At 38.7% G+C, this 25,870-nt stretch overlaps 1 protein-coding gene and 1 long non-coding RNA gene across 5 annotated transcripts in view; one reads left to right on the forward strand and one right to left on the reverse strand.

Moving 5' to 3' along the window:
* Nucleotides 1-5,686: 5,686 nt before the first annotated feature.
* Gramd2b (GRAM domain containing 2B) overlaps nt 5,687-25,870 on the reverse strand; it is a 104,371-nt gene continuing 84,187 nt past the window's right edge. For all 4 annotated transcript variants that reach the window (XM_078048193.1, XM_078048189.1, XM_021730250.3 and 1 more), the window contains 9 exons: nt 21,680-21,775; nt 19,662-19,733; nt 19,480-19,560; nt 16,466-16,577; nt 15,806-15,928; nt 15,092-15,179; nt 13,874-13,978; nt 11,040-11,133; nt 5,687-6,932 (listed from right to left, as the gene is read on the reverse strand). In XM_078048193.1, coding sequence (XP_077904319.1) covers nt 6,891-6,932; nt 11,040-11,133; nt 13,874-13,978; nt 15,092-15,179; nt 15,806-15,928; nt 16,466-16,577; nt 19,480-19,560; nt 19,662-19,733; nt 21,680-21,775 — 813 coding nt within the window. In that variant the 3' untranslated portion in view covers nt 5,687-6,890. The remainder of the gene's footprint in view (nt 6,933-11,039; nt 11,134-13,873; nt 13,979-15,091; nt 15,180-15,805; nt 15,929-16,465; nt 16,578-19,479; nt 19,561-19,661; nt 19,734-21,679; nt 21,776-25,870) is intronic.
* Nucleotides 19,554-25,855, forward strand: LOC120885313 (uncharacterized). The gene is made up of 2 exons (XR_005727836.2): nt 19,554-20,505; nt 25,653-25,855. It is a non-coding gene; the product is annotated as an uncharacterized LOC120885313 (long non-coding RNA).

Genomic DNA, 25,870 nt, shown 5'->3' on the forward strand with positions numbered 1-25,870 from the left:
ACAAAGACAGAAAGCAGATCAGTGATTGCTTGGGATGGTATTTCAGAGAGGAGCACAAAAAAATGGATTACAAACGGATTTCTTTGGGAGGTGATGGATATTTTTATTGTTTTAATGGTGATGAAATTTTCATGAATACAAAACCTATGTCAAAATTGATCAAATTGTATACTTTATTTATTTGTGTATTTTATAAATTCATTCCATAATTTTTATTTTTGGCTATAGATGAACACAATATCTTTATTTTGCTTATTTATTTTTATGTGGTGCTGAGACTGAACCTCACATGTGCAAGGCAAGCACTCTGTCACTGAGCCACAACTCCAGCCCCCAAACTGTATACTTTAAACAAGTGTAGTTTGCTATATGTACATGTGATAGCTTTTCATCACTGTGACCAAAATATCTGACAAGAACAACGTAGAGGAGGAAAAATTTACTTTGGGCTCATTGTTCAGAGGTTCTGTCCATGGTTGGTCAACTCCATTGCTGTAAGGCAAGGTGAGGGGAACATCATGGCTGAAGGGTGTGAAGGGTGTGGAGGAGGAAATCTGTTTAGCTCATGGCAGCCAGGAAGAGAGGAGGTGAGAAGGATGGAGGGGGAGAGAGAGAGAAGAAGCAGACCAGGTACCCCCACCCAAAAGACTCTTACCATAATTAGGTTTCTCCAAAGACCCTTCCCATGATTACGCTTCTTGTCACCAAGATTTTACAGATTATCAACAGGATTTCACAGGAGTTCTGCAGAGAGTTCAGTGTGGTGTGAAGCTTCCACTTTCTTGTAAATGCCAGATTTGCACACAAAAGGTGTGATAGAGTCTGTCTCAAATAGTTTATTGCTGTATTAAAGATACTCTGTTTTCTTGGTTAAAAACTTAGAAGACCTCTGTCTAGCCTAATCATATGGGACAAAGTGTAACTTTTCCCAAACATTGGGTATAAAGTTCCCAAGCAGTGGATATAAAGTTCAAAGAATTTCCAGACTCGGGGTCCCAAGAATTTTAGGCAGTAGACCCTCTGGACCTCTGCAGCTTAAATAAACCTGCTTCCTGAAAATTCCTCAGGTGTCCAGCTTCATCTGTCCTATATCAGAGATAGATAGACATAGAGGAGCCAAGCACATGTTTTCAGTGATCTACTTCTTTCTGCCACTACTACTTGCTTACAGTCACTACTCAGTACTCTATTCAAATTATTTATCCATCAATTGCATTAATCCACTGATGAGTTGGGCGTGGTGGCACATACTTATAATCCAGGCCACTCCAGAGGCTGAGGCAGGAGGATTGAGAGTTCAAGGACCTCTCTTTCTCTAAAAAAGATTAAACTACTGATCAGAGTGCCCACAATCTACTCATTGCCTAAACACCCCACTTCTGAACCTTGCAGTATTGGGAATCATGCTATAAAAACATGAGTTTTTCAGGGGACATAAAGAGTTCAAACCACAACAATCAGTGAGAAGTAAAACAAATCAGAATGCTGTTAGAATGGTGGTAGTTAACAAAACTGCACAATATTCCTTTTAGTAGTTGACCAACTAAACTCTCTCCTGTGACTCTGGCTGCACACTGCACTCTTTTTCTTCTCTATTTATTTATTTTTTATTTGTTCTACTTAGTTGTATATGACAGCAGAATGCATTTCAATTCATCCTACACAAATAGAGTGCAACAATTCAATTCTCTGATTGTACAGGGTCTAGAGATATACCATTCGTGTAATCATACATGTACCTAGGTAATGATGTCCGTATCATTCCACCAGTTTCCCTGCTCTTATAACCCCTCCACACTCTCCCCTTTGCCCAATTCAAAATTCCTCCATCCCTCCCACCCCCCCCCCCTCGCCCTCCATCATAGATCAGCATCTACTAATCAGAAAAAACATTTGGCCTTTAGTTTTTGGGATTGGCTTACTTCGCTTAGCATGATATTTTCCAACTCTATCCATTTATCTGCAAATTAATGCTGAGTAATATTCCATTGTATATATATATACTACAGTTTCTTTATTCATTCATCTATTGAAGGACATCTAGGCTGGTTCCAAAGTTTAGCTATGGTGAGTTCAACTGCTGTAAACATTGTGTACACTGCACTCTTACTACAGAGATTTCTTGCTGGGGTGAGCAAGCCCAGCTGAGTTTGGAGGACAATATGTTTACATCCTACTGTGACCCACATATGTGCAGACTGGAAAAATAATCCTTGAAAGAAGGAGCAAAGGAGTAATAGGATCACTGCATGGGTGGGGCCCAAGAATGAGGGAGGTGAAAACAAGGAAAAATATATGGCTAAATTGTTTATGCACATGTAGCCTAGGGACAATCAGGAACTGTCTAAGCAACATTCTCAATGCTTACTTTAGCTTTCTGGAGAGAAGGAGGCATGTTTCTGTCTTTAAAATACTTAAAAACAGGTTCAGTGATGGCAGGACAAAGGGAACATGCTTCTTTATATGACATCATCTCCCACTTCCATGTTCAGAAGGGTTTTTATACTCAAGGTCATTTTCTGGCAGGATTCTTAAAAACCTAAAGATGAATGAATTACATGTTTCATCAAGACCCATTGAAAGAGTGACTTTGTGGGAAGCAAGGGGTCATTTTTCTTTCCCACATTTTGTTACCATAATCAGTGATTATTATTGGCAGTGATTATTATTGCCTAAACACCCCACCTCTTCTTGTCACCAAGATTTTACAGATTGTCAATAGAATATCGCAGGAGTTCTGCAGAGAGCGCATGCTCTGTGGGTGCATATGTGTGTACAGACAGAAAGAGGGAGACAGAAAAGGATTAGAAATACAGAGATAAGGCTTGGGGTTGTGACTCAGTGGCAGAGTGTTTGCCTGGCATATATGAGTCACTGGGTTCAATTCTCAGCACTGCATATAAATAAATAAAATAAAGGTCCATTGACAACTAAAAAATTATTAAAAAAAAAAGAAATACAGAGATAAGAGAAACTGTAAGAGGTAAATAGTCAGGTCCTCATCCCACCCTTCCACTCCCTATATTATAAAGAGCTTTATTGGGTCACAATAAAGATATACTAGAAATTCAGGGGTCAAAGATGCTATAATGAACGACTGTTTAAAATTTTTTTTAAAGAATCTGGTAAAATCATCATTATTATCAGCAGTAGGGACAGGTTTAAAAGAAGCACATAAAAAGATTTTTTTTTCACATTATGACCCCAGCTGACAGCATAATTTATTACTGATGTATACACCTTTTTTGTGTGTGTGGTACTTGGGATTGAACCTGTGGTACTTTACCACTGAGTTATAACTCCAACCCCCTCCCTTTTTTTTCCCTTTTGATACAGGGTCTCACTAAGTTGTCCAGACTGACCTCAAATATGTGATCCTCAGACTCCTGAGTTCCTGGGATAGCAGGTGTGCTCCACCCAGCTCTTACGTGAAAAATCTTTTTATTGGTTCTTTGATGATGTGTACAATATTTGTCTTAAAAATGCTGAAGAGGGAAAAATCAAATGGATTGTGCTAATGTCTGTGTCCCTTAGATCACTAGGACCACTGATGAACAAAAAAAGCATTTTCTGAATTTCACCATCACTAACATACATAAACCAAAACAGCAGACAATTCATATTAAAGTCAGAAAAATTTCAGTCTGATTCTATGAATTTATAAAGTAGGATGAGTTGTGGAAGGCAAGGAAAATACATTCTTAAAAATGAATCTGGGCTTATTTCAAAGAATTGCATAAATGAATACCTAGATGATGTTTTAGAGCATTGTAGAGTATATGTAGGAAGGTACCTTAAATTTTCACAAAGCTTGAGGGCTGAGGATATAGCTCGGTTGGTAGAGTGCTTGCCTTACATGGACAAGGCCCTGGGTTCAATCCTCACTACATAAAAAAACAAAACAACAACAACAACAACAAAAAATCCCATGAAGCTTGAGAGGTGAACCATAATAATAATAGTACTTCCAGAATATGGAAGATTGGCAATTGATATTAACTAAAATAATATATGCATAATCATAGATTAAGATACCAGAATGCATAGAAATAGCATTACAACTGATAATCTCTTTATAAGTTGTTTTCTGTTTCTAGAAAGGTAGAAACATACATGTAGAAAGTATACACGTGTTTAATGGCAAGGTATTTTGGTGGACTCTCGTCATTATTTGGCTACTTGGCATTTGAAGCCCCTTAACCCCGTGTTAAGATAATCTCCTACATTTGAACCCAGGTGGTAGAGGCTGAACCAGCCCAATGCTTGCTTTCCCATGCTGTATAGTTAATGCACAGGTGTATGACCTAGATTCCACTATTAGATCCACCTGTACCAGATTTTTGACTTGTAAGCTAGTAATGAAAAAGAGAACCAGTAGCAATAGCAAGTGGCATTTCCAATGCAAAAAGAATACCAACTAAGAAATGATGGAGCATCCTTTCCTTTCGGACAACTCAACTGCAGTGCTTGTTGGAATAAGTTCCAGGTGCAGAACCAGCAGCCATGCTGTGGTGGTGACAATTGTGAGATCTGTTTCTTTGCTGAGAACCATCCAATCTTTTAAAGCATCTTATCTAATTTAAAAAATGTGACGACTGCTCATTATTGGAAATATGTAGAATTTAGAAAAAGACAAGGTGTTTTCATGTGTACACACATATGTAGGGTTTATAAGATTGGGATCATACCATAGTTTTATTCTTGTAATGTGACTTTCTTTCTTTTTTTGGGGGTACTGGGGATTGAACTCAGGGGCACTTGGCCACTGAGACACATCCCCAGCCATATTTTGTATTTTATTTAGAGTCAGGGTCTCACTGAGTTGCTTAGGGCCTCGCTTTTTGCTGAGGCTGGCTTTGAACTCACCATTGTCTTGTCTCATCCTGGGATTACAGGTGTGTGCCACTGTGCCTGGCTTGTAATGTGATTTTCTGTTTTATTTTCAATGCCTTTCTTTGACAGGACAATTCTAAATAACAACATGATTTAACTGTTCTGCTGTTGAATGTTTAGATTTAATATTCTGTTGTCAGAAGGCTTTGAAGAACATTCTTATATGTAAAACATTGACTACATCTCTAATTATTGCTTTAGGGTAAATTCCTAGATGGCAGATCATTAACAGTAAAATGGGAACATTTTAAGGCTCTGTACCCATTTGTAAAATTGTTCTCCAGAGGTGGCTGACCCACTCTTGATTCCCTGGTGGGTTCTGAATATACAACACTGATAATGAACTTTTACAAAACTGGAATGTCAGACATGAAAATATTTTTTAAAATAATGAATGTGATACCTGCTATGAGTACACTACTTGCTCAACAAAGCTATGGATTTTAGAGGCATTATCATATTGAATCCTCACAATAGCACTATGTTTTGATACCCTAAGTCTCATAAAAAAAAATTAAAGGGAAATGGCCAAACTTCCTGAGTTTCACAAATCATAAAATGTAGACTCAAACCTGGAAAAGCATTAGCTTTCTTATTTCAAAATTCACCTTTTCCCCTAATACCACTGTAACTCAAGAATGTAAATAGCTTTTGCGTTTTGAAATAAGTATTTGGAAGAAAAGAAGTATGAAGTGAGTTGAAAGTAGTAGCGTAGAGGTAGAGAAAGTGTTAAAAAGCACAGCACATCTTAGTTACCCTTGTTTACAAACTGACAAAACATGGGATGAGCACGGTGTTTTAACCAACGAGTATTTTATTAAAAGCCAGTGGTGCACCAGGCTCAGTTGTTGTCCAGTAGGCCGACAAATACAAATGATGCCACCAATTCACTTAGCTTATCTGATTAAACAAAATACATTTCATAGAAATGATTATAAAATGCATTGCTGATAGAAACAGAATATATTTTATACTTCTAGATCTTGTACCCTAAATAATTATTAGTAAAAACCAGCCAACCCATATGGTAAATAAAGTTAGCAACCAGTTATTTATTTTAGTCAACAGAGAAAGACAATTGTCTTGTTGGAATGGGTTTCTGCATTCATCACAGCCTTGCTGTTTCAAAGCTAACGTAGTTGACCTGCAATATGAAAAATTAATTTTTTATTCTGCATTAAATAATTGTTAAACACTTTTGGTTTAAAGTTAGTTTTGGTTTCAGAATAAGTTTAATTTAGTATTTCTGTCTCTGTGCCTCATGATTCACCATCTGTGGTGGGTGAGAATCACTCCAATTAAGTATTGGTTACAGGAACAAAGCAAAACATAAATGGGATATTTTAATCCACTTTGCTTGACATTATTACCAAAACTGAATAAGAAGTTAAGATACACAGGTGATTTCAAGCAAAACACAACAGCAGAAGGGGGAAGGGAGTGGGCGGGGAAACTGGTGTTATTTGAAGCAAGCCTGTCTAATATTTAGAGACATTTATTGCCTTTTTGGAGACTCGGGTCATTCTTTAAAGGACTGTATTGGGTCCATTGGTGTTTGATGTATCCCTAGGTTTGAAGGTTGGCTAGGAGGGGTGTAAGAGCAAAAGGAGGGTGGGAAGGACTTAACAGGTGTTGGGTGGAGTGTTTACTGACACAATCACGGCAATCGCAGAACCCCAATTACCCCAGGGAGTGTCCACCAGGCCTTTCCTGAGACCTCCAGAGATGGGTCTGTTTTCTTCAGGCAGCGGCCGCAGCAGCAGAAGCAGCAGCAGCAGCAGCAAAAACTTCTTCAAAGACAAGGTCAACTTTTATTGCACAAGAAGCAGAACACATCCCCTCCCCTTTCCTGAGCTGGAGACCTCCCAGTGCAAACAGGTCTGGATTCTCATCGGCTCGCACCTCTGGCCAGCAGGGGGCGCTTAACAAGCACGCCTGGGGAGCACCTTCTTGGCGGGAAACATGAGGTATTGTGTTGGCCCCAGCAATGTGGTGGGTCAGTCACTATTCTCAAGCAGCTTTTGTAAGTTGTTTTGTATCTTGAAATAAAAAAGAAACTTCTGTTAGTAAACAGAATGGAGTATCTTAAGGGTGTATTTGCCATGGCCTGTATAATACTTGAGATTCAATATTTTCTACCTTGAATAAAAAGGTACACATAGGTTAAAGTGAATAAGGCAAGCAAATGATTTTTCAAGGACTAGAATTCTGTTTGACAATCGAATCTAAAAATGAAAAAAAAACTAGAGGAAAAAAAAAAGAGTGGCACAAAAATGAAAATGTCAGTAGAGACTGAGAGAAATGAGGTAGAAGAAAAAGAACAAAGAACTGACAACATCCAGTGCCACCCAAATTCATTTAGGTGAGACCATGGGAAATTGGCCTTTCCAGAACCCATTTGATTTTTTTTGTACCAGGGATCGATCTCAGGAACACCCAACAACTGAGCCACATCACCAGCCCTATTTTGCATTTATTTAAGACAGGGTCTCACTGAGTTGCTTAGTGCTTCACTGTTGCTGAGGCTGACTTTGAACTCGAGATCCTACTGTCTCTGCCTCCCAAGCCGCTGGGATTACAGGAGTGTGCCACCACACCTGGACCCTTTGGTGGTTTTAATTAGGCAAATGCCACATCATAATCATTAACACTCCCATTAGATATAATTTATGCACAACATTCCCAAGAAGACTGTAAATTTCACGGGGATAGGGATTGACCAAGGGATCGACCATGTCTTATGCTTGGACTTTAAGCATAAAAATGGGCATTAAATGTCTGTTGAATAAAAGAATTTTAAAGAATTCAGAGCAAGGAATTCTCAACAACCAATATGGTGATGGGAGAAAGGAACTCCATGTATCAAAGGAAAAAAAAAAAAAAAAGAGAACGTATTCTCCTATGATCTGGGTATTTGTCCCCTCTCACACTCATGTTGAAACGTAATCCCCAAAGTCATATGTTTAGTATTTTGAGGCAGGGCTTTATAGGAGGAGGAAGAGATACCCAAGTTAGTAAGCTTGTCTCACCATGTGAACCCTTGTGCTACCTCAGGACTCCACAGAGTCCCTATCAACGAGAAGGCTTTCACTAGATGTGGCCCCACAACCTTGGACCTACCTCCCTACCTCCTGAACCATAAGCTGAATAAGCCTTTATTCTTTATAAGTTGCCCAGTCTGTGATCTTCTGTTACAGCAAAAGAAAATGGACTAATAGACTAAGATATCTTTTGAAAAGGTCTGTGATGCCCTTCAGGCATACTTGGGCAAAAAAAGAGAAAAGGTCTCTAATGTGTACGTTCTAAGAACTGGATGTGTTGCTCACCTTAACCACCCAATACCACACACAGGCAGTTCTGTACATGAAATTGAGGACCAGAGGGGTTAAGGAACATGACCAGTTACACAAGCAGAAAGTGGCAGAGTAGTGATAAAAACAAAATTTACACTCTTTCTACCATACCACTCTACCAACCATTAATGGCACTTCTAGTATCAAGAAAATAACTATGTATTTCTTTGCTCATAAAAAAATTGCCTTCTCTCATATTCCTGCTTCTTAACTTCCCTGCCTCCCTTAGGACCAAGGATAAGTGGAAAAACAGGAGTAGGAAGATAAAAAAAAAAAAAAAAAAGAAACAAAAGATAGATATCCAAAATAGTGAAGACACACTTACTAAGGGCGAAAAACAAACAAAAAACTCCAAAACAAAAAACCAAATCCACAAAAATAAAACAAAAGAGGCAAACAATTTGTAGAAGAAAACCCAAATGTCTGATAAATAGATGAGAGGGTCAACCTCAGCAGTAATTAGGAAAATACAAAGAAAATTCATAATGAGATTCATAGTATCAGACTGGTAAGCAGGGGCCTGAATGGGTGAGGATACAGCCAGTGAGAAGAGACTTTGAGGAGACATTTGAGGATAAAGTTCATAGGGTTTGCCAACACATTAGTCAATCAGGTGCAGGCGAAAAGCAGAAGGAGGTAGACATTATTCTTAGACTTCTAATGAGGAAGACTGAAAAGAACAGTGATCCTATGAGCAGAAACTGGGAGGTATTAACCAGGGAAAGACCATGAGGCTTAGACATGACCCATCCTTGAAGGTGTGAAAAGGAATCAGTGGTACCGTGTAAAAGGAGCAGCCCCCTTTCACACTTTTCCATAGCATGGAGCTGCTATTTCACCCCAGGCTGAGCTGTGTAATTGTAATTGCCTCTGAGGAAGGGGGCAGACCCATCCAAAACCAGGGGGGTGGCCTGATAACTTTTTCCTACTCAGATTCCCTTGAGTAATGCATGTAACTTATAGCTTTTCAGAATGTCAATTTGACCCAAATCTCCTTTTCACTAATTCTGCTTTGGGACAAAGGTGGTCTCCACTGGTACTACTGGAGAGGTCTCCCTAGCTGGCTAGCTGAACTGGGTCTGAAGCCCTACCAGAGACCCAGCCAGCTGTAGATCTGCTAAGAACAAGTCTTCCTGTATTCTGTCCCATTTCTACAGAATGTGGCATCCTGGCCAGGCCTGGCAGGAGAGTGAGAAGGAGAAAGCAGCAGGATCCAGTGTGCTTCCTATTCAGAGAATACCATTTGAATGTCAGAGTGAAAACTAATACCACCCCGTTCTCTAGGTCAGCATGAAAGGCAACATTAGTAAGCATTTCTTTATAAACAAAACCCAAACAACAGAATAAAAAAAAATCATCTTCAATTCTCAGAACCTGATGTTTTAGAAAGGAAAAAAAAAAATTAGTATCTAACCCACATCTGGTCTAGTTGATTTGGGATTTAAAAGAAAATGTTTCTTAGTTTGGCCAGAGATATAATGACTCAATATGAATTATCTGGTTGAAACAGTGGTTTGGAAATTCCTTTGCTTTCAACCCTTGTTTCTTAAATGCTAGGTAACATTTAGTGTAGGACAGCAAAGATAACTTTGCTCATTTATATTTCATATTTCTTCCTAGAACTGCACTATTATGTAAAGCCACCAAATACTCAGAATTCATGATAGCAGTTCTAAGCAAACACTTGATTTTTCACTCTATACCTTTCCTTAAGGATTAAGATTAGAAAGAAAGACAGAAAGACAGAAAGAAAGAAAAGAAAAGAAAAGAAAAGAAAAGAAAAGAAAAGAAAAGAAAGAAATGGGAAGGGACACAAATGCTGAAAGACCTGTTTATTAGGTTTAATTCTGGGATTTTTCTAGCATGTTGTTTCTCCTTGTTCACTCTCCCATAGTCTTCCAAGAATGCTACAAGCTAATGACAGATTTGCCCTGAGAAGATATTATTAAAGGTAGAGGTACATCAGTGGCCTCATCTACAAAGTCAAGGTCTGGATTCTGAGAAGCAATAAAGCCTAGGGCTGCTTGCTTGACTAATATATCAATTAACTGATATATGCCTCTGTTTGTCTTGTCCAAGAGATTGAATCCAGGGCTTCTTACATGCTGAACACATGCTATACCACTGAGCCCCAATCCCAGCCCCTAGGAGAGAAAGTTTCTAAGCACAAGTTTGCAATCAGACCAGTTTCAAAATGTAGGTCCCCAGTCAACTTTCTAGTGTATCACCTTGAGCAAGGTAATGAAACTTGTTCCTTCTCTAATAGACAGTGACCTAATGCAATATTTTATGTATGGCAAGAATCAGCCTGGGTGGTGGTGGGACTGGTCAATTGTCTCAGTTGACTCCCTACCGTGCCCAGTGTCAGTGGTCACTTTCCATTGGGCCCTAAGGCACAGAGGAATATGTCTAATCAAGGAGAAAACAAAAGAAAGACCAAGGGAAACCATGTATTTAAAGGAAAATGAGATTAAAACCTGTTTCTTGGGGGTTGGGGTTGTGGCTCAGTGGTAGAGTGAATGTCTTGCATGTACGAGGCACTGGGTTCGATCCTCAGCACCACATAAAAATAAATAAATAAAATAAAGATTTGTGTCCATCTACAACTAAAATATATATATATATATCCATTATGGAAATAAAAAGTATTTTTCCACATTTACTTTGTAAACCCCCACCCCCCGCTCCCCTGCCAGGTTTGGTCATTTAGGTTTTCTGCAGACTGAGTTGTGTGAGTGTATAAACCCTGGCCCATGACAATTGATGGAAACTACCATGAAGAAAATGGGTCACCTTTTCTAACTTCACTATGTTAGCTGAAAGTTCTTGGCAGAGGACTTCCACATTTAATTGTACTTGTGATCCCAGGCTGGATGGTGCTATCTGTCTATAAAAACAAAGAGAAAAATTATTAGCAGGGAGGGCAAAGAAAGAAGTGGAATGAATCCATTTTCAATTTGAGTGGCAAACTAGGCTATAATAGGAGAGGGAGCATTTCACTTGTTAATATCAGAAAGGCCCTGCAGTAATCCCCACCTCCAGACTAGGTATTTAGGAAATTAATTCTCACAAGCTCAGCTGAAAATCTTTTAAGCTATTTTTGTTCAAGGGAATGAGTTGTGCCTTGGCTTCCTAACAAAAATCAGACCATTATTTTCAAGTACATGGTTTCTTAGACTCCTTTTATCAACTCCTAACATCCTTTCTTTCCCTACCACAGCATACATTTGTAAGGCTTATTGCTAACTCAGTAATACACAGATCTTTTTTTTTTCAAATGGGAGAAAGTTTAGAAATGTCTATCTCATTAATTAAATTTCCATTCAAGTCTGAGATTTTTTGGTTCCTTCCTGGAGACTTGTCATACCATCCATCATAACAGGTGCCCAATATTTACCATTTGACTATTTTGGGCATGGCTCTTCCTCTGGGGTCCTTTAGTTGTTAACACCATAGGAAATTTGGAGAAGTACAGTAAATACATTTTTCTCAGAGAGATGATCTAAAGCTGTTTATGAGATTTTCACAATCAGGTTAAGAACCATAATCTGTATCCACTCTACATTTCTTAGTTGTGATTTAATTGGCGCTGTTCAGTTTTTGCATGGTGGTGACTGGTCCAATTTATTTTACATAGGTGCTGTTTTTAAGATAGAGGGACTTGGTAAGTTATGGACAACTATTTAAATCTTAAGAAAGATGTCTATATTCTTCATCCTTGACCCATGGAAACATGATCTCAATCCCTGATTTTTTTTAGGTGAGGGATCTAAGACCTGGAAAAGTGACTTACCAACATGAGACTCTGAGTAGCAGGTGTTTTCATCCCTGGGCTAGGGATGTGGGGACGAGCAGAGCCAGCACCACAGGCTGCTAACATGCTAACAAAGCTGGCAATATGCATGGATTCACAAGGATGGCTCTTCAGCAATGGAAGAGGAAAATTCACATGTGGATTCAGCTGCCTGGCAGCACAGGTGGATCCCTCTGGACAAAGGACCTGGGGCAGCTTGGGTCCTGGAACAGGGCTGTGTCAACAGACCTTCCCACCATGCTGTTCCCTGACCATATGTCACAAGCGATCTTTGTGATTTTTTTTCCTTTGGAGGGTATTTTTCAGGTTCTTATTTCCTCCTGGATTGATTATTTTGAAAGTAGAATGAATATTCAGTTTGTTAGTAGAATTTCCCACTGATTATCACCAAGATTATTAAATGATAATAGGACATGAGATCTATTTTTCTAATTGAACCAACTTCTTCTTATGTAATAGTGAACTAATAGCCTATAATAATCTGGAGTCACTATGCCTCTAATTCTGGTAGCATTTGAATAGGTGAGAGAGTAAGGGCAGATTATGAATCTATTCCAAACTATTTATTAGGCTTCTATAATATATTGGTTCAAATGTAAACTGTGGCTCAAAAATAACCTGTAGACCAGCATATAGTAAGCCACAGAAGGTCATTAGGAAACTTAAAGAGTAAAGAAAGCCCTAGAATGGTATACACAGCAATTCTCAAAGTGTTGATTCTAGACCAGCACCATCAGCATCAATTGGGAAGTGCCATCCCAGGCCTATTGCATGAAAAACTCTTGGATGGATCCCACAATTTGTCTGAACAAGCCCTGAAGATGATTTTGAGGCATCTTAAGGTTTAAGAGCCACTGATAGACTGGGAAGCCTATCTTTGTAGTTTTGTAGATCTGCATTTGAATCCTGGTTTTACTATAAACAGTGAGACATTAAGTTAATTATTTCTTTTTATTTTATTCATTTATTTATATGGGGGGCTGAGAACTGAACCCAGTACCTCACACATGTTAGGCAAGTGCTCTACCACTGAGCCATAGCTCCAGCCCCCTAAGCTAATTATTTCTGAGCCTCAGTTTTCTCGTCTGTAAAATGGAAATAACAACTCTCTCATCAGATTATGGTAAAAATATAATGAAGATAATCTGTTTGTATTTGTATCTGTATATATCCATTCTAATAGAGACTCTTGCATATGGCAGGTAATTTGTTAAGGACTACCTCTACTTTTAAAACTCGAGCTAAAAGTATGCTTTCTAACCTGAAAAAATGATTTTATTTTACTTGAGGAAAAAATACTATGTCTGAACAGATTTATTTGGTCAGACATGTCAAAAAGGAATGAATGAAAAATCTTCATAGACATAGTCAACTAATTACTAGTCGTATGATTCTATAGTTGTTGGGAGTTTTGTAAACAAATTGGTTAAAGATTTAGACATGATGAAATGTTCTGAGTTACTTGCATTGTTTCTCTTTTACAATGTCCTGACTCACTGCCATTTTATGAAGATAAACTTGTATAGGTTAATAAACAGGCCAAGGTCACAATCGCCTCTTGGAATCATAGAGCAAGACAATGTGAACTTAGGTGCGTTTCTTGCCATATTACTGGCAACAGTATAGTAACTCGAGAACAGTGCAGGGTTAGGTCATTCATTCCTAGGAACCTCCTACCTCTTGACTTTTTTATATCCTTAAAAGTTTCATACAGAATGCATTCTCAGTGTTTGCTAAGGAGGATGCCAAGCTTGGGTCAATTATTATGCTAATCTGAACAGCCAGCGGAGGTCAGCTAGAGGAAGCGTCTTACTCGGTACTGTGGGTATCCACGAAGGACGTTAGTGACCCCAGTCGCTCCTCCAGAGTGTTAATTCTGTATCTCATGTAGAAGGTCGAGATGATTAGGGCACAGGCACTGGAAAGAGATAAAGAACAATTTCCAGCAGGTTAATGGCTAGGATCTAATATTCAAAAAACAATAAACTCAGAGCCAATTTGTATGCTGGAGCAAAGCATTTTCTAAAACAACTTGGCTAAAGAGGTGTTCAAAAGATCATGATGCTTGGGGCTGGGGTTGTGGCTCAGTGGTAGAGTGCCTGCCTAGCATGTGTGAGGCACTGCGTTCGATTCTCAGCGTCACATATAAAATAAATAAAAATAAAGGTCCATCAACAACTAATAAAAACATTTAAAAAATAGGTTGATGCTTGTCATGGAACTTCATGGCCAGAAGGAGACTTAAAAAGACTATAGCTCTAGCCTGGGGATATAGCTCAGTTGGTAGAGTGCTTGTCTCACAAGCGCAAGGCCCTGGGTTCAATCCCCAGCACCAAAAAACACAAACAAAAGACTATAGCTCTAGTCCCTCAAATTGCAAATGATGGACATTCTAATAGGACTGTTCAAGGTCAGACCCAAGCTGGACCATCAAGCCAGTGTTCCTCCTCCCTCTACTGGAGGAGTCTGGGCAGAGAGTGCCTAGTCTGCTCCCCAGTGACTCACAAATCCCTTGCTTTATCTGGAAACCAGACTGGGCATGTTCTCTTTATTGTAAGGAACAGCTTAGAATTGGACCATGCTATTTTCAGAAGGACTGGTTACAGACTGGAAGCTGTTTAAAAAGTCAATGCCTGTGTTTTTAGGAGAGGGAAAAGACATTTTGAAGATGTATTATCTTTTCTTCACATTTTGAAGATGTCTTGTCCTTTCTTCAGAGGACAGGGAACAGATGGAAAAACAACAAGAAAAAGATACTTTGTAATTTATAGAACAATGTTCCAAGGAATGGTATCTATTCAGAACTTAGTTCTCTGCTGAATTTGGTACAATCATTATGAAAATATGACCTATGCTTAAGAAACAAAACAATGTCAATGTAGGGGACAGAAATTGTCAGACAAAATATTTGGGTCCCCTTAGAGACAAATACAACAAAGATTTACAATGGCTCTTGGCAATGTGAAGAGGTTTTTCCTTGAGAGAATTGAATCATTTGCTTAAATCACTCAGAGTAAATACATTTACTTACACAATTGCATAAAATATAAGAATATGGTGGAGAGCCGGACATTTCTGGGACTTCACTTTATGCAAAATTCCAATGTTTTCTGACAGACCTGTTGGGTGGAAACCAGAAAAGCAACAATTTGACACCATGGCATACTTCCTTCATTAGGCAATGTCTCAGTGGGGAAAAGATCCTGGAGACAGGTGATCATTCCCAGGGAAAAGACATAAGAGAAAAATATTAACTGAAGCCTTTTAGTTGTCACTTTAACCAGTAGTTTCAATTGTTTCTAAAATGTTTCATCCAACACATGTTCACTGAGAGCCTTCTTTGGGTCAAGTAGAGTCGGGATCAATGGAGAACAATAGAACACCATCCTTGCTCTCATGCCAGCATAACTGGTGACCAGTTATTAGAAGATTAGTGAACAAGAACCAATTCAATGATTTGCATTTACCACCAATATTTTGATCATCATCTCAAAGTATTCAAAAGAATGAAGTGGTCTCCATGAAGACTAATTCAGCTTTGTCCCCCCCAGAGTACAACGCAGAACTGGGTACTAGTTGCTTAATGAACAAGAGAGAATTAAAATGCAAAGACCTACAATGAGAAGGAAGGGACTATATAGTCATCAAGTAAGACAATGAGATATTTTAAAGGTTACAAACAGAAATCTCCTCCCCTTCAAACAAAATAAACAAACAACCCCTCTTCCCCAACTCTGCTTTTTACCATGTGCAGGGAGACTTTTGACTTTTCCTTCAGGAGTTCTGTTGACATGGGCATCTGCCCGAGTTGGTTTTGCTTCTGCCTTGGAGACGTTCAGAACTGTCTGGGATTCTGTCACATGGAAATCTACCAAGTCAAAATGGAACTGGATCAGTTTTCTCCCCAATGCATTTTAAAACACAGGATCAACTACAAAGCAAAGCGCTCTTAATCTATATAATGGCCAAGTACATAAATGGATCTTCTCATAAGTTGGGTGAAGTGGCTGGTGATGGAAATCCAATGCTCAAGCAAACAAGTAATAAAACAATATAAGCACAGCCTGTTGTCACCCCACCAATTTGCAAGGGCAATTTGTCTATAACAATTAATGCTATCACTGAAATAAGAAGTATGAAAATACTACATGCTGATTTTCCTCGACCATGCTAATATTATGTCCATTTAAGAGACATTTGTTAAATGCATAAAGGGAAATGGACTTTGACCACTTAGGCAATTCCTTCCCCTTTAAACTTTCAAGTTGCACCCTTTCAGATTCCCTTTGCAACTGTTAACTAGGACGACAAGGTGGGTTTTTTTTTTTTTGTCTCTTTCTATGGGGAGAATGAGAGAGTTTAGTGAGGAATTCAATTTTAGTTAAGAAACAAAGATCTGCCAGACCTCGAGAGTTCTCAGACTCTGGAGTTTGAGAACCAGAACTGCTGTATCCTTCCATGTCTTGACTTCTCTGTCGAACCACTCCATCCACATCTGAGAATTCATCATTGAAATCCTGAGAGAGACAATGAAAGGAAGAGAGGCCAATTTTTCCTCATTAAACAGGCAGGCTTTTGTGACTTGTGGCCATCTCCATTAGGCCTGACCCATAAAATACGGAAAAGAAGGAAGGATTACCCCACACTACTGGGATTTTCCTAAGAGATCAGAGTATCTGGTTACTGAAACTGAGATTGTTCTGGGCAGTTAGCATTCTGTCCACAACAGTGGCCAACTTGTTTGAGACAAATGTCTAGAGAAAAAAAAAAAAAAAGCTGGAATGCTAATGATTTGGAAAGCTTCCAGTATAAAACTGAAGAATTCTCATTAGCACTTTGTAATGAGAAAAAACTAAGTGCTATAGACATACAGAGGAGAAAAGAGTGGATAGAAAGCTCTAAATCCAAGTTTGAATATGCAGACAGAGAGGTATTACTAAATTATAGTTTTTTAAAAGATGTTAAAAACAGAAGGAAAAATGACTTTGAAAGTAAACCATAAAATGAAAGTTTCAGCTGTTTTTTCTTCCCTCAACTAGATCAAAATAAGGTCAGTAATGTAAAATTTAAATTATAGGGAGATGATAGAGGAGTAAGGGAAAAGGCAGAGATGTTTCAGTTTGCATTCCTTGGACTCCTCCAAAGTACTTGGAACTACAGAGATAAGTGGGATCATTAAAATGTCCCAGCAGGAGTATAATTAGGCTGAGCTTTTAACATTTTAGTTAGCTGCCAGATGAAGAAGAGACTCCTCTTGCAAGCAAATCACCAACCTTTTGCCTTGAACTTGCCTCTTTTGGTCATCTCAAAATTCATTTGTATTTTACATAAGAATTTATAGGGGAACGAAAACTGAAAAAAATAAATCTCTTCAAGTTCATCATGATCTATTGAATGCCTATCGTGTTATCAGGCTGTATGCAAAGCTCCTCACATACATGATTGCATTTACTGCTCCTAACCACACGGTGATGTGGGCATTTTAATGGATGAGAAGACTGAGCAGTGCCAGAACTTGCCTGATGACATCACATGATAGGTGGAGCCTGGATCTGAAGCCAGGTTTGCTGGATTTCAAATCACATCTAATTGTGTTTTGCACTGCTTCCCATTACTTTTTGTAAAAGATAAATCCTTAAAAAATTGAGATAAAATTCACACAACATAATTTAAAATATGCAATTCAGTGGTTCTTAGAATATTCACGAGGTTATGCAACCATCACCACTATCTTGTTCCAGAATAGTCCTCCCCAAAGAAAGCCCATACCCACCAGCAGTCACTACCAATTTCTCTCTCTTCCCACTCCCTATTAACCACTGACTTAATTTCTGTGCCTATGGTCTGCCTGTTTGACACATTTCAGAGGCAGAGGGTCCCTGACTCACAAGTTTTTGACTTTGTGACAATGTGAAAGCAATTCACATTCAGTAGAAACTACATGTCAAATTTTGAATTTTGATCTTTCTCTAGCCTAGTAATATACTCTATAATAATCTCTTGTGAAGCTGGATCGTTGCAGAGAGCAGAAGCTCTGGGTCAGCCAAGTGATCATAAGGGAAAACAATGGATACTTTGTGGTGTACTCCACTGGTAAGCCCTGACTTTCAATGAGCTAGGCATAGTGAATGAATTTTTGACTTATGATATTTTCAATTTATGATGGGTTTATAGGGATGGAATCCCATCATAAGTTGAGGAACATCTGTAACTGTAATCATACAATACATGACCTTGTGTGTCTGACTTCTTTGATTGAGCATTATGTTTTCACTTGCCACCCATTTGGTTGCACATATCAGCACTTCATTTCTTTGTTATGGCTGAATAATATTCTACTGTATGTATACACTACATTTAAAAAAATATATTAGTTAGCTGAAGGACATTAGGGGTTTCTTTCTACTTTTTGTCTGCATGAATAATACTGCTATAAACACTCTTGTGATAGTTTTTATATGAACACTCTACTACTCCTTAAAAAAAATTCTACTACTCCTTAAAAAAGTTCTGTACAGGAAGATTTGTAGGAGGTATTGAAACTATGGAATCATACTGCTTCACTAAATGCAAATATATAAGAATAACAGATTTGGGAATAATTACACTGTACTCTTTGGGGAAACATTATATTCCATTAGAGGTACAAACCTTGTACAAAAGGGAGTTATTTCCCACTGGAGATTTACCCTACAGTCAACAAATTCTAAAGGAACCAAAAAAATGTCTACCTGTTACTTAGGCATTATGGTTTCCTTTCAATCATTTCTGAGTTTGCCTCATTTTCTTTTCTAAGCTGTCAAGCCTATGAAGACAAGAATTAGCTTTCTCTCCACATGTCTGAGGCAGGAAAACAAGGCTACTACTCAGCAAAAAGAGATGCCCACTCTCACCTCCTGATGGGAGAGAAGCCCTGAATTAATTTTGATTTTTCCAGTTTTCTTATAATATATACTGGTATGGTGCTTTGAATATAGAATACATTTGTGGGCTGACTTATACCCTGCTTCAAATAGATTTGCAAATCCCTTTAAAACCATGCTAATGGTATATATAGCTCAGTCATAGAACACTTGCCCCCCTCCACCACCCCCGCAAAAAAAAAAAAAGAAAAAGAAAAAAACAAACAAGCAAACAAAGCCAGTCCTTATGTATTTCTGTGGTGACCACAAACTCACTAAGACAGCTTATTATCATGTTTCATTTGTTTTACAGAACTCTTCAATTACTAGAAAAAAGTTATGGTTTCCAGTGTGTCCCTCTTCTTCCAGAGAAAGAGAGATGTGTCTCGCTGCTTCAGCTCTGCCTCAAACTCTGAGGTCCTAAGCTCTTCCAAACCCTGGCCATGGTGTACGCACACAGTAATTATGGAACACACTCCCTTTCTTTTGCATGAAGATAGTTATGTAGGCAACTTACCAGGGGCAGAGATGAAGGACGGTCTGCTTGGAAAAAATTTTCACCAGAAGACTGAATGGGGCTGCTACCAACACTTACATTCTGAAATTATTGGAACAAAATGAAAATCCAGATCAATTATAAGCAACCAGAGTCAAGAGAGAAGAAAGGCAGCTATAGAAACTCAGGATGGTCACACTTACTTCCAAGTGCCCACACACAGATTTTAGCAGTTTGTAAGTTGAATCTCTGGAGAGCAAGGAGACAAATATGTACTGAAAAACCAAAGAGAATAACTATTAACAGAGACTCCGTTATGAGAAGCATGAGTTCAGAGTTCAAATAAGCAGCTGTATATATTTGTTTTCAAATGACACAAACCATCGCCCTTACCCAAACATTCAAATTTTACTTCATTTAAATAAATAATAAAGCAAGTACAAGGAATAAAGCAAGTATTACCTCCCCCATAGCAATAAAGCAAGTATTACCTCCCCCATAGCAATAAAACTTCTAGACTCAATTTAAGAATAATAAAGAAATGTAGGGCTCCAAAATTCTGACATAAGTGGTCCCCCAAAGCTCAGACAGCAAAGGGCATAGACATTAAGAAAAGACCAGTGGTATCTGCGAGATCCTCTTTAAAGTCTCTCCCACTCCAGTTTTGTTTTTGTGTTTAAAGGTATTTAACAATTCCCCTGGGTCCACTTTCTCTGCCCTGACCTAGATTTCCTCTGAAAACTTCCCAGCAACTCTAATAGGCCAGTTCTTTTTCACACCATTTCCAGATTCTTCCCTGTACAAATATGGAGATTTTTCTAGTGGTTGCTTATAAGTGAGTTATGGGAAAAGAGTAAAATCAGAGCCAGGCAAATAAGCTGGAGACAAATGACATAAGGAAAATTATTACCATAAATGGGATATTCATAAAATATAAAAACTCACTTTTTCTCCATCTATCTGAGCAACTGAATCTTTTCAGATTCCCTTTGTATGACTTTGTGATGACCCCTCTCTTTCATCAAGAAAACTCGATGTCATTTCCAAGTAAGTATTTATTATATTCCAAAGTAGTTAACACTGTGGGTTCTGGCATTAGATTCAGTTGTAAATTTTGGCTTTGATATTTACCAAGTGGGTAATTTTGGGGAAAGCTGCTCAAGCATTCTTCCCTCATAGGTTGGTAGCGTGGAATAAATGAGAAAATACAAAGAAAGCATTTGATGTGTGAGGGATACTAATGCCAGTTAGCTGTTGGTATTTTTTAAAATCTCAAAATAGATATACTAACTTATTTTCTAGCTCTTCAGAATTGCCTCTTTTTATCTTTCCATAAGCTATCTAGTATGGTGAGAAGTGGAATATAGCTATGTGTTTTCATAAATATAGTAAGTAAGAGATTAAAAAAGAATGTCAAGTAAAAAACAAGTAACTGAACTTCTCCATTTCCTCTCTCCTGTCAAGCTAAATAAATACCATTCTCTCTTACCCTCCTCCACCCTCTCTCTTTGTGGTGATGGGATTGAACCCAGGGCTTCAGGCAAGCTCTCTATCACTGAGTGATCTCTAGCCCATGAATTATTACCACCTTGAATGGGAATATTTCTGGTTGCACATGTCTGGGATAGCCCAGGAATCAACAGTAGCTCTAGAATTTCTGGATAGAAGAGAGGTTGTCCAAGCACCTGGCAGCAAAAAGGGGTGGGAACTGATCCCAAAGCTATAATTGTGGAGCAGGTACAGGTTTCATGCATTTGGGATGACTCTGGGGAGGCACCTAACTGGTTATGAGAAGGCTGGCCAACCCCCTCCTAGAGACTCCTCAGTGTCACCTGCCTCCCCTAACAGCAAGGCTGCTGTCATTATTTTTTTTTAGTTATATTAAAGAAATTGAATATTTCAGTTTTGTCTGACTGAACAATTGTTAAGGAAAGGGAAGTTGGGAAAGAATTTAACTTTTTTGACCTTGGTCAAGCAAGTATAGTTAAGTCATTAGGAAATTCAAAATTGGGAACAATTACATTAGAATAAATCATTTTGTGGGGGGAAATCTAACATGATTTCCCTAGGCTATAATTTTTAGAATTAGTCTTATAGAAAATCTCCAGCTTCACTGTGGGAATGATGACATTTATGGTTTCAGGTCTCTGTCCTTGGCAAGAATCCTGGAAGGCAACAGGAGGATAAAGCAAAAGTGCTCACGCTCTGCAGGAGTACTCACCTTGTCTGTGACTGTTGCTATAATCAGGGCATTTGGCACCAGAAGAGCAGTTTTGGTTTTCTTTATTAGGGTTACTGAGAATGCCGGAATAGAGATCTGAAATAGATTCAGGAAGTTAGCACTGGTTTAGACTTCACACAACACCACTTCAAATCTACACATTAAAGGAAAAATGGGGAGAAAAGATAAACAAGGAAATCAACACTAGCATCAAGCTCCCTAGACTTCATGAAGAAAAGTGAATCTTCTCAGCAATTTAGTGAGACCCTCAGCAACTTAGTGAGATCAGGTCTCACTAAGTTAGTAAAGCATTCCTGGGTTCAGTCCCCCTGTACTAAAAGAAAAATAAAAGTGAATCTTACAAAGTGGTATGAGTCAGGCGTGGTGGCACACACCTGTAATCCCAGTGGCTCGGGAGGATGAGGCAGGAGGATCTTGAGTTCAAAGCCAGCCTCAGCAATGGTGAGGCACTAAGCAACTCAGTGAGACCTGTCTCTAAATAAAATACACAACAGAGCTGGGGATATGGCTCAGTGGTTGAGTGCTTTGAGTTCAATTCCTGGTAACCTCTCCCCACAACCAAAAAAAGAAGAGTATGGATGGTGCCACCTGAACTCTTCAAACTGGTATTTATAAAGCCAGAGGACAAATCTGGACCAACAATTCTACTGAAGGTCTTACTGGGAAACTTTTCTCTTTAGACATGGGGAATAGAATATAAAAATTACATTCATGTTCCTTTATCAGAGCCCAAGAAGTTTCAAGATTTCAGTCACCGGCTTTGAGTTAACTTCCACATGCCCCCCTCCCCTCTGTACAGGGCATGTGTGGGTGGGGGCAAAATTCAAGAATGCCAGTGTAGTAGAGAAATCACTGCAGAGTCTGGGTTATTCAGTTCTGTTACTATCTGCATGACTCGCTCAGTCTTATAAACTTTCTACTCTGGGCCTGTTTCCTGATCCATGCATTGGAGATAGACTTGTCTATAGAATTTTCTATGACTTAAATGTGAAATATAATATGGAAATATATGGAAAAAGGCCAGTGTCAGATAAAAATTTCCATCCATTTCCTCATTTGTCTCATGAAACCAGGATTTTTAAAAATTAGAACCAAAAAATAAATTTATTAGAACCAAAAATTACAAAAATAAACATACATTGGTGAAATATAAGTTCACCTTTGGTTCTAATAAAAATGACAAAACTATAGAAGCTGTCATTATTAACACTTATTTACCAGATGGGAATGTCATTTAATTACGATAAGACTATAAAGTTGGTATCTTATAAGATAATGAAATTTGTTTAGAGAGGTACATGACTTGCTTGAGGTCCTACACAGAGAAGGTTACAAAGGTGAAATCTGAACTGAATTGATCTGAAATATAGGTTCTTTTCAATATATTGTGTTATAAGAATGTACAAGATGGTGCAAAGAACACTAGGTTCTTCTGATATCTTGTTATATCCTCCCAACCTCATTTGGTTTCAAAGAAGAATAGATCATACCACTTTGATCCCTGAATAATAGAGTCACACAGGACTGGTTAAAAGAAAATGATGTCACTCCCTCCATAGGTCTGTGTGCTCGCCTGAACATGTGTTTTGTTAAAATGCTTCATTTATTCCAAAAGAGATCAACAAGGTTGACAGGAAAGAGGAGCCTTGAGTTAGTACTACCAGCCTGAGGAAGGAAAACAAACTTTTAATTTTGAATCTTTGCATTCTCATTTGGGTTTATGAGATACGCTGACTAATTGCGCTGCCAAGTTCCAGACAGGAAGACTAAGGAGGAATGAGGAACTAATCCAAATTAGGTATTTTCTCAAAGCTCTTTTGCCAAAGAACTCTACCCACAAAAATTTTTAAGAATAGGAGGTAATTCTGCAGTTGTAAATTGGGATACCTTTGGGAAAACTGAATTTGAAGACCTATGAAGATTAATGATGATATCAAAATGAGTCCAATTTGGTTTTTGAGCAGCAGTGCAAACACACAGTGACAAGGGACTATAAATTTAGATTTTTCTAAGGCACCGAACACCCTTAAGGAGTTTTCAATCATGAGTGCAAAATTACAAATCCACAGCATTTGTGAAACGAAGCTGAAATTACTTTTCAGTGAGACTAGATGGAACTTGATACATGCATGCTAATTTTACTAGTGTCTGAAATAGAGACCGGCCGACGACAAGGTTCTGATTAAATTAAGGCTAACTTTATTAACATTTTTCCACGGCAGGGTGCTTAGAAAGTTCCCCTTCCGAGAGCAAATTATCTGGGTGTCTTCAGTTCATATTGGAACATGCTGGACTTCTATTGACAGTGAGGAAATTCTGTAACATCTCGGAAGCCCAGATCTCTTTTGATACTCATCAGAGGGGAAGAAGCATATGACTCACTATTATGGTTCTTATTCCCACCCCCTGCTAATTTTCAATATTCTGTCTCTGTAAGTTAGACAGAGCATATGCAAAAACAATCCCCAAGAGTCTGCATCTTTAAATACCTAGGGTTTTACCTTCTTTTTATCATTTCTCTGTTAGGTAGAAGTAGGGTTTTTAAAGCCATTGCAGAATAGTATTAGCTTGAAACTACATTTACTACCTTTTATTCTTTCATCTCTTACTAAGGACTGTCTTGGTCCATGAATATCTTTAACCCTTGCTTCTCTGCTCAGAGATGTTGGCTCTCCCTGAACTTCTGAGAACTACCTTTACCACACTGATTGGTACTACATAATCTCCTTCCCAAATCCACGAACGAGTTCTCATAATCCAGAAATCTAGACCGTATGGTGAGACACTGCTTAATATTGCTTTGTGTTATATTGATTCAGATAATACCTCAAACCAAAATTTGCTTATTTAAATGTGTCTCTACAAAATAAAGAAGGAAGGGGCTGGGGTTGTGGCTCAAGTGGTAGTGTGCTCGCCTAGCATGTGTGAGGCACTGGGTTCGATTCTCAGCAGTACCACATAAAAAATAAAATAAAAGATATTGTGTCCAACTAAAACTAAAAAATAAATATTAAAAAAAAATAAAGAATACAAAAAGAACATGTTTTACCTGAAGAGTAGTATGCTTGTCTACACCTAATGCCAAAAAAAGAAAGTTTCCATTGTATTTGTTGAGTGGTCTCTGTACACGTGCCAGAGGCTTTCAGGAAAATATTTTTAAAGGAGCAAATCAACTCAAATAAAAAAGTTTATCATCAGCCTACTTGCTGGGTATAGAGACTGCTTATTCATCATCATGAATCAGAGTGACTGAAAACTCACTGTCATGCAACCCAAGAGGGTGTTTTTCTTGACTTCTTACTCTGGTGGCCTGAGTGAACTGTGATGTAACACCATGCTCGAAGGCAAGGATGTCATCAGGAGGGGATTATCTCTTCTCTTCCTACACTGCAGGTTTAGAAGGCGGTGCCGTGGGCAAACTGCCAATTTCCTCAGGTTATTCTCATTTATGTTCAAGTGTCACGCACCTCTGCTCCCTGAATCTGTGTTTAAATTAGAGAATGAAAAGGCTCAGTATCAGAGAGTCCTTGGGGAAGTGGGTCTGAGCCTCCTCCAGAGGAGGCCTAAGTGCTGCCCTTGCTGCTGAGGACGTGCTTCATGTGCAGGTCTCCTCTTTGTTGGTCTGAACATGGTGTGAAGTTTAACGTGTCTTACACAAAGGGTTTTGGTTTTAATGAATGCCTGTGAAAGAAATTGTATCACCTTCCCATATGAAACACTCTTGGAGTGTTTCTGGTGACATTTGGGCAAAGGGTATCTAGGGGAGAGGGACATTGTGCTTGTACAAGGAAACGCGTGAGCATGCTGAAGGGAGGACTCAATCCTTGACTCCATTTTCTCTCTCTCTGACCTGTTGGTCTCTTGAGTTATTCTTCCCCTCAGATATCTTAAATTCCAGGTCTGAGAGATAACATCTGATGATGGATATTGAAACTGCCCTTTCTGCCCCCAGCCATGATTTTGTTGGTGCCGACAAGACCAGGACAAAGATCAACTCGACCAGGATCTGAGCAAGATCACAGGCACTGCCACCCCCTAGCCTCTCGCCTCTGCTCTTTCCTGGTAGAACCACAGTGCTCCTGTTGAGGCCCTGAAGACAGTACTCTGACCTGCCTTCCCAGTGCAACCACCCTGAGAATATATTCCTCAATCGCTTTTGCTATTGTTGTT

Source organism: Ictidomys tridecemlineatus, chromosome 1 (assembly GCF_052094955.1).
Source record: "Ictidomys tridecemlineatus isolate mIctTri1 chromosome 1, mIctTri1.hap1, whole genome shotgun sequence".
Classification (NCBI taxonomy): Eukaryota; Metazoa; Chordata; class Mammalia; order Rodentia; family Sciuridae; genus Ictidomys; species Ictidomys tridecemlineatus.